The sequence below is a fragment of the Mustela nigripes genome, chromosome 16 (genome assembly GCF_022355385.1).
Source record: "Mustela nigripes isolate SB6536 chromosome 16, MUSNIG.SB6536, whole genome shotgun sequence".
Taxonomy (NCBI): domain Eukaryota; kingdom Metazoa; phylum Chordata; class Mammalia; order Carnivora; family Mustelidae; genus Mustela; species Mustela nigripes.
The window spans coordinates 23,749,297-23,765,630 of NC_081572.1; the positions used below are offsets into that span (position 1 = coordinate 23,749,297).

The 16,334-nt window shown below is 51.4% G+C and overlaps 1 protein-coding gene across 1 annotated transcript; it reads right to left on the reverse strand.

Annotated features, from left to right (window-relative positions):
- Positions 1-4,163: 4,163 nt before the first annotated feature.
- On the reverse strand, positions 4,164-5,501 carry HOXB1 (homeobox B1). The gene is made up of 2 exons (XM_059378558.1): positions 4,919-5,501; positions 4,164-4,492 (listed from the first exon to the last, which is right to left on the reverse strand). The coding sequence occupies exons 1-2, from the start codon at positions 5,499-5,501 to the stop codon at positions 4,164-4,166; spliced, it is 912 nt and encodes a 303-aa protein (XP_059234541.1).
- Positions 5,502-16,334: the final 10,833 nt, after the last annotated feature.

Below are 16,334 nucleotides of genomic sequence, written 5' to 3' on the forward strand. Positions count from 1 at the left end.
ACCTACTGCTAGGCCCATAGGCTTATCAGGGATCAAACAAGCTATGAGTGTGAGAAGTAAGAATGTCTGTGTGTGCACGCCAGAAGGTCCAGATGTGCCCTGGAATAGATTAGGGACCAAAGAAGTGGGAGAGGATATGCTCTTAATAAGGAGAATTATGATTACAGCTCACATTTATTTATTAGGGACTGTTTCCAAGTATTTAATCCCAACATCAACCCTATGTAAATAGGTACTATTATGATCCTCATTTTGTAGGGAATGAAACTGGTCACAGGGAATTAGACAACTTACCCAAGGCCACCAGGCTGTGATAGGCAGGGCTTGAAGGAGTTGAACCCGGGTATCCTGGATACTTCCTAGAAATCATCAGTTTTCCTCTCAGGCTCATCTGGATCGGCCACCCCTGCTCCCCACCCCCCACAATCTCAGTCATCCCAGAGATGTCCCCAGCATCCCCATCCCAACTCCCTTCCAGCAGCCCAGGGGTATGGGCACAAGGAATGTTCATAACAAAGAAACTAACTTAAAAGTAGGAACTTCAGGGTTTTTTAAAATCTCTTTTTCTTGTCTCTCTTGTCCAGGAGATCAAAGGGCCTCACGTTGGGAGAACAAACGCTGAAGAAAAAGGCAAATGAAAGAAGAAAAGTTCACACTTGGGGCTGAGAAACAGATGGTGTGGAGGGTTGGGTGGAGTGGAGCCCTGACTCCCCAACCCCCCTCAGACGGTGGGGGAGGGGTGGGGAGATGCTCCTCAGAAACCTTGACTTGAGAAGAATTCTCTCTCCTATGAAGACTCAAGGGGAGAAGATTCTCTTTAGATTTTAATTGGCCGAACGGGAGATTCCTCTTGAGATGGTCTTGGTAAATCGAGGTCTGGGGGTGGAGGGTTTTCCAGTTCTGAGGAAAATGCGCTGTCAGGTCTCCTGGTGAATCCAATTCCCCTCATCCCCCATCCCCCCACGCTGTGAAAAATCCACCTTTCTACAAACCACAGTGGAATCTATGAGTGAAGCCGTTTGGCATCTCTTCTGGAAAGCTGAGCAATGAACACCATCAACTTAATTCAATAGCAGAAAAATGTGTTTTTGTTTGTTTGTTTTACCATCCTCTCTTTTTAATTATAACAGGAAAATGCACAGTGATCTTTTCTTTCTCGGTCTAAATGCCTTCCGGACTAAATGTCTTCGGTGTAGACCAGTTTGGGGCTTGAGGTTCGAAGTGGGACTTAGAGGAGTGCAAAGTGGGAAAGAGGTGAAGATCTTTGCATCTCAGGAGATGGGAGACTCAGAATTTTTGTGGATTATTTCCAGCCAGTCCCTCAGTTAACAGAATTGATTTGTCCCTCACCCTTCCCTGGGGGAATTTCATGGTTCCTTCTTGGTGATGACCAAAATCAAATGGTCAGCCTCCCCTTTTCCTCCTGTACCCTCCATTAGGCTTCCCCCAGGACCTGTCAGCCCCACCCTGAGGCCCAACTCCACCAGCCCTGTAGTCTTGCCCTAACCACTGCTCCTTCCTTGCCCTGTGTTCCTGCCCATTTGCAGGTCCAGAGGTTGGAGGAGCCATGAATACCCCAAACAGAAGACTCCACTGGCTTCCCATAAATGGTTCCAAGCAAGGGGCGTTTTATTTCCACAGACACTTGCTCTGTCCCCTTTTAGGGGTGACCCTTTTAGGGAGGCCAACCTTGGTAGCAATTTCAATTTAATGTAGAGAGAAGCAGTTAATAAGTGTGTGTGTGTGTGTGTGTGTGTGTGTGTGTGTGTGTGTGTGTGGTTTCAGCCTCTGGGAAAGCTAGGCTTCCTCTAGCAACACACTTCCCCTCCTCTCCAGGGGCTGGGAAGTTATTGATAACGTTGCCTCTCCTATAATGGCACCGTTTTCATTAGGAAGCAAACGCTCAGCGTTTCCTACAGACAATTCTCGTCCTTTTGACCAGCTCTCTTCCTTTGAGGTCAAAAATGAAATAGATGGGGTGGATCGGCACCCCCTTGCTCTCACACCACGGCCGCCCCCTGCCTCCCCAGCTGTCGGGGTTCTTGCGGCCTTTGGACTCCCCGGGTTACCGGAATCAATATCCGGGGACGGAGCCCGCAGGCCCTTGTCAGCTCAAGGGCGGGTGAGGAGGGCGGCATGTTGGCCATCACGGAGCTTCCTGAGCCCCGGGGGCCCCCCACCTCCGCCGACCAAAGGTTTGTCAGTGGGACCGGCCCGAGACAATAGCTGCCCCCGCGGGCTCGCTGTTGGCTTGTTTGGAAAGCCTAGAGGCGCTTGGAGGTAAAAAGGTCAGCGCGGGATTGGGGTTTACTCCGGCCCTCTGGCCCTCCGCCCTCCCCCTCGTCCTCCAGCTGGGCCCGCTGGGCCGGCTACCTGCCCGCCTCCCGAGACCCAGCCCACCCCATCCAGCCCCGTGGCCGCCGCCTCCCCGCTGCCATCCAGCGCCCGGGGACTCTGGACGTTCACCTTGAGCCCGGGGATGGCCCTCTGGAGGCGGCCGGCTAAGGCTAGTCTCCCTGCTACTCTGGCTTCCCTTGTCCCCACGTTCTGGTCCCCCGTTGGTGGAACGGCTCTGCGATGGGGGCGGGAGTGGGCCGGGCGAGGGTGGGGGTGGGGGGTAACCTGTGTGCCAGTCTGCAGTTTGTCAGGGACCCACCCTCTGACATTTTCTGAGCGAGAGCTGGAGGGGCTGGAGCACATTCCACAGCCTCCGGACCCCCCAGTTCACTCCATCAACATTTCTTGAAGGCCCACCGTATGCCAGGCCTGGCTCTGGGCCTGCGGAGAGAAAGCAGGGGAGAGGGGTAGAGGGCTGTTGCCTTCCCCCACACTTCCTCCTCTGTTTTACACCTTTTCTGTTCTCTCCAAACAAGCAGTTTCTCTCTTTTCCTGCCTTCCTCTCAAGACTCTCTCTGGACCTGGACCATTTCCTTCTCCTCCCCCATCTTTTCCCTTCTCTCTTTCCTGGTTCCTCCAATGACCCAAGGACTGACTACTGTTAGACCTGGAGGCTGAGGCCCAGTTCTGCTTGGGACCCACCCAGTAAGTCCTTCTCTTTATCCAGCTGAGATCTCACAGTTCAAATCTTTCCAGCCCAACCAGCTTTCACCAATGCTTCCCCCATCTCTCGAGGGCTCTTGGAGTAGGAAGCCTCCTCTACCCGAGGCAGAAGAGGAGAAGCAGTCGGGAAGAGGGGAAAACACAGACTTTATTGAAATGAGGTAGCTGGAGGTACAGAGAGAACCCAGTTTGCTTGGGGCTCAGGTTTCCAGAAACTCAGGTGGTGCCCCCACTGTTTCCAAGGTCCGGAGAAAGGCTTGCTGCTGCTAGGAGCTCTCGCTGCACCTGGACCTCCCCAGGCTGCCTCGGGGGGAGAGGTGGAGATCGGGAGGAGGGTCCTGGGTTTTCCAGGAGGCAATAAATAGGGGAGGAACTAGCCGGGGCGTGCCTGCGCCATCCTGGTAGAGGCTTGCTGGGGGCAGGCCTCGAACAACGTTCCAGAAGTCTCCGGAGTACCAAGTTCCAAAACACTTTGGTGGCTTAGAGATGAGGTCGCTGGTGGGAGGAGGCAGGTCTCAGAAAACAACCTCTGGAGGCTGCATTAGTGCAATACAAATGTGCCAGGAGGGGGTTAATAAGGTTAGATGGGGGGGGGGGGGTGTTTTTGGTCTGTCACAAGGCAGCTGGTGTTATTGTAAGGTCTGTGGTGACGGAAGAGATTAAGCATCAGTCCTATGCCTGCACCCAAAAGCCTCCCCCAAGAGACACTTCAAGGCCTTCCCTCTGTGCCAGCCTAGAATGGGGGAGTTGGGATCCCAGCACAGAAGAGTCCTCGCGGCTCAAAGGCACTGAACTGAATACGAGGAAGTTGGAAGGGAAAGGAGAATTCGGGAGGATGACGCTTGCTCCTACCCCACCCACGTGCTGATCCCCAGATGAAAGGCGGAAGGAAGCCTTTCCGTCCAGAGTTGACAGGGTTCCGCATCGTCGTCTCCCAGGTCTCGGGTCCTATAGAGTCCCCAGCCAGCAACACCCCGCCCAGACCAGAGGAAAGTGTTTCCCTATTCTCCCCAGCTGTAACCTGGCGCCCCTGCCTTGGTGAGGGTCGCCCGACGCCTGGGTTCGGAAGAGCGGAGGAGCCCCCACGGTTGGTGAGGTTTCTTTCAGGAGGTGATGGAGCTGGGCGAGGCCTCCGGGGAGGTGCACGTCGACTGGTCTGATGCGTCTCCAGTCGCCTCCCTGGGACAGCCCGGAGGGGCTGGGGGCATCCGGCCTCCCTCCCGCTCGCGCTTCTTCTGCTTCATGCGCCGGTTCTGGAACCAAATCTTGACCTGCGTCTCGTTGAGCTCCAGGGTGGCGGCGATCTCCACCCTCCGGGCGCGGCTCAGGTACTTGTTGAAGTGGAACTCCTTCTCCAGCTCGGTCAGCTGCCGCGTGGTGAAGTTGGTGCGGAGGCCGCCGGGCGCGCCCAGGCCCAGCTCCGACACCTTGGCTAGGGGCGGGGCGGGAGAAAGGGCCGCGTCAGCTCTCTCGCCCCCTCTCCCCTGCCCCTCTCCTCCTCCCGGGCCAGCTCTGCACCCCCAACGTCTGTCCAGCTTAGCTCTCAACGTGCCCTTGGATCGCCAGACACCCCCAAGGTGACCTCCAAATTCAGACGGACCCCGACACTTCCGTCCCCCACCCGGCACGGGGTGCAGAGTCCACGTTGGGCACAGAGATGAGGAAGCAGGGGTGTGTGCAGACTTCCCTGCAGAGTAGCCGGGCACTCCCTGGGTGGGAAAAGCCCTGCTGACCTGAGACGGGGGCGAAGTACTCTCACCTGCCCCCACGGGGGCGGCTCCACCTGTCCTACCAGCCCAGGCTGGGGGCACCCCCCCTCCTGTCTTTGAGCCCCGGAGAGGAGGTGACCACGCCTGACTCCTACCTGTCTTGGGGGGATTCCTCTTAACCTTCATCCAGTCGAAGGTCCTGGCCGTGGGGGTGCTGGGTTCTGACGGGCAGGGCGATTCCTTGTCCTCCGAGAGGAGCTCAGCATAGGCCGATGCAAAGCTCGCTGTCTGCTCGTTCCCGAAAGGGGGCTGCGGGGGAGGGTACGGCCCCGGGCCCGCTCCACCGGTTCCATAGCCGTCGGACAGGCCCCCTAGCTGGGCCCCATAGCTCGAAGGATGATAATAGCTTCCATCTCCTTCAGGTTGGCCCAGAGGATAGTACTGAGAGGGCCCATAGCTGGGGCTGCAGGCCGTCGGGGCGTACCCCGAGGTCGCGGAGCTGGGGAAGGGCACCCCGAGCGCCGAAGGCGGCTGCGGGGTGGGATAGCCTGAGTTCTGCTGGAGCGCGGGGCTGGGGAGTCCCCCACCATAGCGGGTCTCGCCTGCGTAGCTGTCAACAGCCGGAGCCGAGCTGGGAGGGAAGGAGGTAGGGGCGCTGTGGGCGCTGTAGGCGCTGGGTCCCCGGTTACAGAGTGGGTACTCTAAGAAGGAGTTCATCCTATTATAGTCCATGCGTGGAGGCCACAGGAGGGTCGGCCCGTTTGGGGGAGACACCCTCTTGCCCTACAACCTTTCGGCAGTATGTCACAGCGCTGAAGCCTGCATCCATGGCCCGGCCCAGCTCGCTTGGGCCAGGGCTCCCCCAGGAAGGGGGTAGGGAGTGGGGGTGGAGGGGCGCATGTGATCTCTCCCAGGCCAATGGGCGCAGCGGGCCAGAGTTTGGCAGCCCCAGCGCCCATCCATCACCCCCCAAGCATTAGCATGACAAAGACACTTCAATCACCCGCAGCCCATCCATCTGAGAGCGACGTGGAAGCGTCAAAAACATCTTTCTTCAAAGACTTTTGGAAAGAAGGGACCAGAGGGAGAGGGGGTAAAAGTTAGAGGAATATTCAAGACTTTCCTCCCCTCCCAACCCCCAAGGCCTTCAATAGGCTCCTGGGTTATTAGATTTGGACAAATTCAACCCAGCTGCCCCTCACTCCTCCCACCCCCAAAAGAGCTCCCCCACCCCAAGGCTGTAGACTGGGAGGTGGGCAATCCAGCCTCCTTACTTTGCCCAAAACTCCCACCCCGGTCTGCTTTTCCCGATTTATCTTGGGGTGATGGGCTAAGACAGTGGGGGAAGGTGTGTTATCTCGGGCCAAATGGATAACTGTGAAGGAAGAGGGTGCAAAACACCCAAGGGTGGGCCAGGGTCTAGAGTCTAGAGGAAGAATTCATTAACGGAGAGGTGGGAAATGCATCTCAGGGAGCAAGGCAGTATGACAGAAATGTGGAGAGGAGGATGAGAAACGCCCCATTTCTCTTTCCAGCTCTCCACATAAACGCTCTCTCCTCATTCACACATCCATTTCTCTCCCTCAGCCTTGCTGTATATTCTGTCTCAATCCATCTCTCCATTCGTCCGTCTCTCTCCATATTTATATTCGCTCCCTACCTATCCATCACCTCATCTCTCCGTGTATTTATCCTCTCTCTAGCCATCCAGAGCTGTAGCTGGCTTGCTCACTCAGACGCAAATAACTCCTTGTATCTCTCCAGAGAGCCACAACGGGCACTGAGCTGGGTTATGTTTACAGGCGAAGAAGAGGGAGATCTTACTCTCTTTCTCAAGTGTGTAAAACTAGTGGAGCTAACTCTAGGAAGCGAACTGAGGGTTCTTGTAGGGAAGGGTTTGGGGGATGGGGTGAGGGGGTGACAGGCACTAAGGACGGCACTTGATTTAATGAACACTGGGTGTTGTAAACAACGGATGAATCACTAAATTCTGAAACCAAGAATATACTGCATGTTAACTAAATGGAATTTAAATTAAAAATTTTTAAGTAAAAAAATAAGTAAAACTAGTGGAGTCCCTGTATTCCCCTGGCTGCCTCTTACCCCTCTCTCCCTCACCACCTTCCATCTCTTTCCCCTACTCTCCCTCCCCCCCCAACAAAAAAAATCTTAAGCCTCAAATTCATAAACCCAATACCAGTCGTGTCTTCAAGATTGGTCATATTTTCAACGAACTTTCTAGAATAAATTAAGGGAGCTTGCTTGGAGAATGGGAGAACCCGTTTAGAGGTCCTAAGGTTCAGGAGTGGAGCCTCACCCCTCTCTGCCCTGTGTGTTTGTTGGGTTAGGGTTGGGGAAAGGGGCGGGGAACAGGAAGTCCTTCTCTCTCTTCAGACCTGGATGGGGCTGGAAGAGAAGCTCTTAGGTAGAGCCCATTGATTCTCCTCCTCCAGACTCTGAGGACAAGAGCTTGGCGCAATCCAACACCCACGCTCATTTGTAACCTGTCAGGGTGTCTGCCTGACTGGAGGCCTGGGGCCGGGGCTAGGGCAAGTCCAGGAGGGCAAGAGTTCAGGGAGGGATCTCTGTAAACAATTGAACTCAGGAGAGGAAGGGAAGCAAGCAGGTGGGACAGGTCCACGAGAAGGACTCTCAAAGTTTCTCAGCTTTCCCCACCCCCTGCAAGGGCATAGTGAGTCCTCCTCCTTTGCAAAAACCCCAAAGCCACCCCCGCCCTCCCTGTGTCTCTCCCTATTTCTGTTTCCCATTTCCCCGTCATTTTGCCTGTCCTTTAGAGTCACTTCTCCGGCTTTCCATCTTTATTACCAGAATCACACAGTCTTTCTCTTCTGTTAATAACAGTGAGCCTAGCTTAGCTCCCCAACTATCAAAGCTTTTCACAGGCTCCTCGCCCCTTTCCTTCCCCACCAGTACTCTGCTTGGGACCAGAACAATTTGGTGGGGGAAGGGGGGCCAGCTGGTAACTTCTTTAAGGGAGATGCAATGGGGGAGGGGGAGAGAATGTTCACTGCCAAAGGGATGAGGGCAGACAAAGGGAAGGAGAGTTGAGATAGGGGCAGGGCCAGCCTGCAGAGGCATTGAAGAGAAAAGGAACATGGAAGTGAGAAAAAGTGTATTTCTTTCTAGTTCCCCTTTTGAGGTTTGCAGATGTTTCTAACTTTTTCGTCTCACTTTAAGATATTCTCCGTGGAGGCTTTTGGAGAAGAAGAATTTATTTAGGGTTAGGGTTTCTCTTCTAGCCCCAAATCTGATGAAGGCCTATGTCTGACCTGACTGTGCTGTCTCTCAGAGACTTGAGATTTCCTCACTCTCTACCCTTCCCTCAACCCAGAAAGAACCCACTCGCCTCCTCCCTTGCTTTTCCAATTAAGGCAGCGATTTGAAGTCTAAATGAAGAAGTGGGGGTGTCTGGGTGGCTCAGTGGTTTAGGTCTCTGCCTTGGGCTCAGGTCATGATCTCAGGGTCCTGGGATGGAGCCCCGCATCTGGCTCTCTGCTCAGTGGGGAGCCTGCTTCCCTCTCTCTCTCTGCCTGCCTCTCTGTCTACTTGTGATCTCTGTCTGTCAAATAAATAAATAAAATCTTTAAAAAAATAAGTAAATAAATGAAGAAGTGAATTCCAAACCAGTTTGTTTGTCTGGTTTTAGAGGGGGGAGGGGCAAAGGGAGAGGGAGAGAGAGAGAATCTTAAGCAGGCACTACTACCTGTGTGGAGCCTGACTCAGGGCTTGACCTCACAACCCTGAGACCATGACCTGAGCTGAAATCAAGAGTCAGATGCTTAACCGACTGAGCCCCCCAAGCACCCTGTAAACCAGTATAATGAAAGAACAGAAATCTGCTTGGGGGCTGGGGAAATGTGTTCTCCCTAGTCACAGCTGAAGTCACCAACAGTCGATTATTAATGACAAAGATGCGAAGAGTTGGGGGAAAAGTGTCTTAAGAGATATTGTTGATTACAGGGATAGCTTTAGCCTCAGCTGTCCAAAGTCACTATAATCCCTAATGCATCCCTGAGTCTTGCTCCCTTCCCTTGTGTAGCAGAAAGATTAAAACTTCCCCCAAATTCCTGTTGGCTCCCTCAGCCCCAGCCGAAATGACTGGCAAAAAAAAGTAACTTAGGGGTACCTGGGTGGCTCAGTGGGTTAAAGCCTCTGCTTTCGGCTCAGGTCATGATCCCAGGGTCCTGGGATCGAGCCCCACATCGGGCTCTCAGCTCAGCAGGGAGTCTGCTTCCTCCTCTCTCTCTCTCTGCCTCTCTGCCTCTCTGCCTACTTGTGATCTCTGTCTGTCAAATAAATAAATAAATCTTAAAAAAAAAAAGTAACTTAGTTCTCTACCTTCCCAAGTCACTTCCTTCTTACAGGAAACATCACCAGCCTCTGGCCTGAGGAGGAAGTCTTTGAATCCTGGATTCCTTGCTAAATCCACAGCTCAGTACAAAACATAACAAAACACACGAACAGGCAGAAGTAATCCACAGTTGGAGTAACCTATGGGCTTTCTGGATGACCAGATTAAGTTCGCCAGAGAACGTCTGGCTGTATCCAACACCAAGTGGAATAAAGTTAATTGATTTCCTCTTTTCTAGAATCTATTTAGACATGGAAGAGAGCAAGGACACCATTTTCAGTTTTAGAACTGAAATGATCTTCGAGAGGTGCTCACCCTTATCACAGTGAGACTGGGGATATGTTAGAAGTTTATACCTGATTCTGGTGTTTTTGTGGAGGACGCTGCTTTTCTGGGGTTTGGGGGAGGTGGGTAGCATGAGCAATCTGTACTGTTCCTCCATAACGTCCTCAAGAGTCACTCTGCCCGTTCTCCCCAGCTCAATTCTTGAGGCCCAAGGCCCAAGGCCAAGCCCAAGATCAAAGTTTGGAACTTAAGAATTAAAAGGGCAATCAGGGTTGTAATTTTTTCTCTATAAGAGATGGCTCTTAGGGTGCCTGGGTGGCTCAGTGGGTTAAAGCCTCTGCCTTCGGCTCAGGGTCCTGCGATGGAGCCCCACGTCAGGCTCTCTGCTCAGCGGGGAGCCTGCTTCCTCCTTCTCTCTGCCTGCCTCTCTGCCTACTTGTGATCTCTGTCTGTCAAATAAATAAAGTCTTTGGGGGGAAAAAAAGAGAGATGGTTATCGGAGGAGAGGATGGAATCTGAATTCAGTGGTGTTTCTCTTAATATAGGCGGATTAAATTGTCACAAATCTGGTTGAGAACCATGGATTATGGGCAGTACATATTATAAGGGGAAGATTACTAGTTTGGGGGCCAGAATACTTGGATTTAAATCCTTGCTTGGCCATTTCTTAGCATTATGGCTCTGGGCGAGTTTCCTCATCTTTCTGAGTCTCAACCTCAGAGAAGAAGAATGGTGTTTTGGGTTTTTTTACGATTTTATTTACTTATTTGACAGACAGAGATCACAAGTAGGCAGAGAGGCAGGCAGAGAGAGAGGAGGAAGCAGGCTCCCCAACGAGCAGAGAGAGCCCAGGACCCTGGGATAATGACGGACCCTGGGATCATGACCTGAGCTGAAGACAGAGGCTTTAGCCCACTGAGGCACCCAGTCACCCCAGAAGAATGGCTTTAATTCTACTTACTTCACTGCATTGTTAGTAGGATTAAAGCAAACATGGAAATATAAACAATGGAGAACTCTATAAATGCCTGATATTAATATTACATACACATTCTGAAATAGTATGAGTCAGTCTCCTGTTTTTTAATATAACTGGCATATTAAAATATGGAAATATGTGACAGGAAAATAGCATATGTGCTTCATTTTCATGTAACATATCACCATATATTATACAATATGTATTTTGTCATATGCAAATTTCATTGAGATTAAGAAGTTTGTCTCTGTTTAAGCAAAGGATTTTCTTCTAAGCTGCAGAGTTCTTTGGCCTGATATTATAAGCCTGATATTATATAATCTGTGAGAACCCAAATGATTAAAATTGTAGCAGAAGGATGAGGTTACATATTAGCAAGAACTTCCTGATCTTCCAAATATTTAGAAAAAACGTTCTTTTAATTTTTTTTATTTTTAAAGATTTTATTTATTTATTTATTTATTTGGCAGGGAGAGAGACACAGTGAGAGAGGAAACACAAGCAGGGGGAGTGGGAGAGAGAGAAGCAGGTTTCCCACAGAGCAGGGAGCCTGATGTGGGGCTCGATGTGGGGCTCCATCCTAGGACCCTGGGATCATGACCTGAGCCGAAGGCAAACACTTAACAACTGAGCCACCCCAGGTGCCCTAGAAAAAGTTTTCTAGGGAGGATGTTGTTTCTCTCTTTCCTTGAGGAACTTAGCTTACATACTGCCCTTCCTGGGTGGGAGCAGGGGTTGAACCTGACTTCTGTGTTCTGGATAGATTTCATTTGGACTGAAAGGTAAGTCAGAGACTTGGAATCTTTCTAAGATGAAAGTTTAGAGTGACATGAAGAGTTGAAATAATCTTATACTCAGTTGGGTTTCTCTGAGTGTGTTAGTTGCGGCCAAGATACCCACTTTGGAAACTTTTTTTTTTTTTAAGATTTTATTTATTTATTTGACACAGAGGGAGAGAGAACACAAGCAGGAGAAGCAGCAGGCAAAGGGAGAAACAGGCTCCCCGGTAAGCAAAGAGCCCGATATGGGACTTGATCCAAGGACACTGGGATCATGACCTGACCTGAGCCCAAGGCTTAACTGACTGAGCCACCCAGGTGTCCCCACTTTAGAAACTTTACAGAACAATGATCAAGATGACTTTGTATCTGGACACTGTCCAGACTACAATTTTTCTGTGGTGCTTAGGAATTAGAGAAGGCTTTAGGAGGGCTCTTTTCACTGTTGACTCTCTTCTCAGGAGGAAGCAAGTTTGTTAGATCTCCTTCAGGCACTATATATCTGCTTCCCAGCTGAGTGTGAAGAGGGGGGATGGGGTGGGGACAGGAGGGCAGAGCTGAGCTGAGCTGAAGAGCTCAAAGGAGGATTTGGGCCACACCAGCCACAGCAGGTAGAGGGGGATGGCATGGGGGCTAGAGGCCACTCTTTTTGAACCGAGAACACGTATTTGAGGAGAGCGCTTTCAAGAAGATGTACAGGAGGGCCACGGAATGCTTGTCAGAAACGTAGAGGAAAGGTGGGCAGGGAAATTCATCAGGGCTGTTCAGGGAGCCCCAGAATTTGTACCCCCCAGCAACCAGCCAAAACTTGACTTAAAGGGACTTTTAAGGTTCTAATACACTGTGTCAAAACAGTTTGGTGACTATTTTTGTACAAAATGTCATAGTGGGGTGTGTGTGTGTGTGTGTGTGTGTGTGTTTAAGATTTTATTTATTTATTTGACACAGAGAGACAGCACAAGTAGGCAGAGGCAAAGCAGCAAGCAGAGAGAGGGAGAAACAGGGAGTCCGATGCGGTGCTCCATCCAGGACCCTGGGATCATAACCTGAGCCGAAGGCAGATGCCCAACCGACTGAGCCACCCAGGCACCCCACCCTACTGTTTCTGACACAAGAAGAAACATAACGGGGGCACCTGGGTGGCTCAGTGGGTTAAGCCTCCACCTTCGCCTTCGGCTCAGGTCATGATCTCAGGGTCCTGGGATTGATCCCCGAATCAGGCTTTCTGCTCAGCAGGGAACCTGCTTCCCCCTCTCTCTCTGCCTACCTCTCTGCCTGCTTGTGATCTCTGTCTGTCAAATAAATAAATAAAATCTTAAAAAAAAAGAAAGAGAAAACATAACCAAATGTTGGGGAAGGTGACAAGAGATGAAAGTCAAAGGAAAACTTGGTTAGGACACTTCTGCATACTCATGTCTATTGAATACTTGGCACATTTCACTACACCCAAGACTCCTTTGTAGAAAAGATTTCTTTCCCTGTTAGTTTAAATAATGATTGCGGGCATGATTGTTGGTATAAAGATGCAAATTAAAATGTGTTAAAATGGCCCTACCAGATATTTGGGAGGTGAGTTGTTGTCAAACATCAAAAGCCACCACCTCCATTTAAAAGCCCATGACACCAGCCATAATAAATATTGAATACTTTGTGAAGACTTAACAAATATACTTTGGGTATTTATTGATGCAGAGGATATTAGAGGCATTAGTTTTTCCATTTGTTTTACAGATGGAGAAACTGAGGTCTAGAAGGGGAAGGTACTTGCCTGGTCCTGAGTTGAAAATCTTTTTTTAAGGACTCCAGGTTATCATAATGGCAAATAATTTCTCAATCTAATGGTCCTTTTTCTTTTCACCATAATATTAATGAGCCATTCTTCTTAAAAGATGACGCACCAAGAGCAGGGCCGACTGACCAGCAGCTTTCGGGACTGCACCGAAACCGTCTCACTCCAATCACAGCCAATTTATAACCAGTCTGTGCTGCAGACCACTGGTACTTGGTCCTGACCCTAGAGTAGCCCTGCCCCAGTGGGATAAGTTGAGTGCAGCTGCCTGGCACCACTATCAGCTTACCATCATGTGGGCAAGGGAGGGTGTCTGCTGCCGAATCTGGGAACCCCTTCCTCTTCTCCTTCCTTCTCCAAAGCCAGCTGGGAAAACTCAGGCTAAAGAGGATGGCCCCAGAGATGAAACATGGAAAAGGAGCTGATTTGGAACACAGGCATTCCGAGTGCCAGTCCTTTATGAATCCCAAATTGGCGGGCATTCCTTTGATTTTGAAATTCCATGGGGAGATTGAAAACAGGAGTCCTTTCCTTCTGGAAATGCATTGTCTCTTTGTGCTGCTGTAGTGGCATCAGAGATGGTGAGTTTTGTGAATATGGAAAAGGAGGGATTGAAAGATTCCTGTGCTGCCTGTAAGGAGAGTTCCAACTCCTCTCTAATAATCAACCGAGGAAAATGCTAGAAATGCTCCTGATTCTCTGGATTCATTGCTTCCCTTCCTCAGGATACAGAAAGCACCTAGATCTGAACAGGTAGATTGATCTTTTGGCTAGATCCTCCTGGCCCTCCACTCACTTCGGCAGGGAGGAGTCAGGTCCCGTGCAGCCTCAGGCAGGAGCTGAGATTCCCTGTCCTTTGGGGCCACTGGTTTGAGTTGGGGAGGACTGGAAGGGAGCAGCCAGGTTAAGCAGCTCAAAAATTCTTAAGCACAGAAGGAAGGCAGGAAGCAAGGTGGCACTATGGTCTAGTAGGGCTGCTCAAACTCTAATGTGCATATAAATTACTTGGTGATGGGCGAAATTGAGATTTTGATCTAGTAGACTTGGAGGAGGGCCTAAGAGTCTGCATTTCTAACTAGCTTACAGGGAGTGCTGCTGCTGCTGCTGGTCCATGGAGTAGCAAGCCTCTTAGAGAAAGGAGGCCTCACAGGCTCCAGAGTGTTGCAGACCAAGGCATGATCCCAGGGTGTGAATTCTCTCCAGCAGAGCAGATCCTGTATTTTTGGCATTGATGAAGGGTGCTCTCCTTTTGACCAAAGAAAGCTGGAAGGTGGGCAATTAGCAAGATCCTTCTGGTATTCTTGATCTTTGTAACAACCTGCTATAGCGGAAAGAGCATTTTTAATTAGACCAAATTATCTAGTTTGGCTGTCCATAGAAATCAAAGCCCCAGCTGAAATGCCTGTTTCATTTTGTTGGTGTAGAGATGGCTATGTGCTGTGATTTTTAAGATACTAAGCACTGCCTATGGGCATATTTTATGGAGAAATAAACACACAGCCCAGTGAGATGTATAGTGTGGTTTTAATATATTGTATATTTGCTTATTTATGGAGAAAATAAATACACAAGCCAATAAGCTGTGTATTATTACTTTAATATATTGAATTTATTTCATACCTATATATTTTATGAGGGAAAATAAACTAATAAGATACACGATATTATTATAATAACACATCTAATTGTTCTATATTAATTTATTTATGAAAGAAATAAGTGCAACTTAACATGACATAAGATTATTTAATGCAGGAGATGAATTCTATATTAAGACAGTTTAAGGGATTAAATTCCAACTGAATAAGATGTGTGCACTTCCCACACTGAGGGACCAGTTAAAAAAATATGGGAGCGCCTGTCTAGTCCTATGTGTCATGACCTCTGTTGGCTCCCGGCTTTTTCCTGACAGTTGTTGCCTCTCGGTGCCTGGTACTCCAAGTCCCCGTCCTGCTGGTCCAGGGGAAAGTCTGGGAGGCCCAGGAAACAAACTGCTTTCTGAGAATGGCAGCATCTGCTGGGGAGGTAACCCTGCGGTGTCTGTTTCTGAGCCAGAGAAATATTAAGTAAACCTAAGGAGGATGGATGGCTTTCCAGGGCCCTTTAAATCTCCGCGTTCCCCGGAACAAACCAGGAGGCAGATGGGGGAGATCGATCCTCGGCTTCCCGCTTTGCCGGGTTTGCAAGGAGCCGGGCAGGGCGCGGTGGGGGAGAGCCGACCGTGGTGAGAAGGCAGATGAAGTTGTTGGTAAGACAGGCGGGCCTGCATCTGGAGCGAGCTCCGGCCGAGCTTCAGATCCCAGCGCGAGGAACCCAAAGTCAGAGCCGGCGAGGCCGACCCGGGCCTGCACGCTCAGCCCCCGCCCTGCGCGCCCGCCCCGCGCGGCCTCCGCGTCCGCCTCGCGTCCTCAGCCTTCGCCGGCGGCATTTGTCTAAATAAAACAGAAACGAAAAGGAGGCTCCCTGGCTCTTGTTCCTCCGTAGCGTCTGGAAGGTCCGGAAAGGAGACGGCGGGCGCGGGGACCGAAGCCTCCCGAAGCGGCTGTCATGGCGGCCACCGTCTCTTCCCTCGCCCTCCCTGCAGCCGGGCCCCAGCGCCATTTTGAGGATCTGCCTTGCTGCCCAGTCGCCCTCCCGCTCTCCTCGCTCCTCCTTCCCGCCCCCGCAGGCCAAGCGTCTCCCGACGCAGGCCGGGCCTCCCCGGGCTCGCGGCCCCGCCGCTCCGCCGCCGCCCTCCCTACCCCGAAGCCCCGTGGTGGCCGCCCTGGTGCGCTGCCCGCTCCGCGCTTCCCCCGGCCTTTCCGGCCCACTTGGAATCTGCTGCCGGAGAAAACGCCCGATCCCTCCGCTCGACGCCGTGGCCCGGCCCATGTCCACCGGCCTCGAGTCTCAGGCTTCCTGCGTTCAGGAAAAATAAAGCCTTCCGACCTCGCTTGGGGGCACTGAAGCGAGGAACCCGGGAAACCTGCGGACCCCTCCAAATTTGGCTGAACCTCTGCGCCCCCTCCCACGACCCCAAAGCCCGTCCCCGAGGCCTTCTTCTCCTGCCCCCCTTGTCTAAACCTTCTCCCGTCACCTGCCCACCTTTATTTCTAAGAGGTCCCAGAACCCTAGCGCAGGGCCAAAGGCCATCTGTTAGAGGGTGTCGAGGTGACAGAGCTACCAGCAACCCCCCCCCCCGCCACACAACTCCTCCGGAGCTGCGGGCCGGGCCGAGAAGCGGTGGCCAAATAGGGTTACTTTTGTACCACCCGGACTTAGCGGCCCAGGGTCGGGCAAGCCGAGCGCGAAGGAGTAACAGCAGGCCTAGTGGGGGGATGCAGGGAAAGGGACTGGGTCCCAACACAAACACTCATTGTCG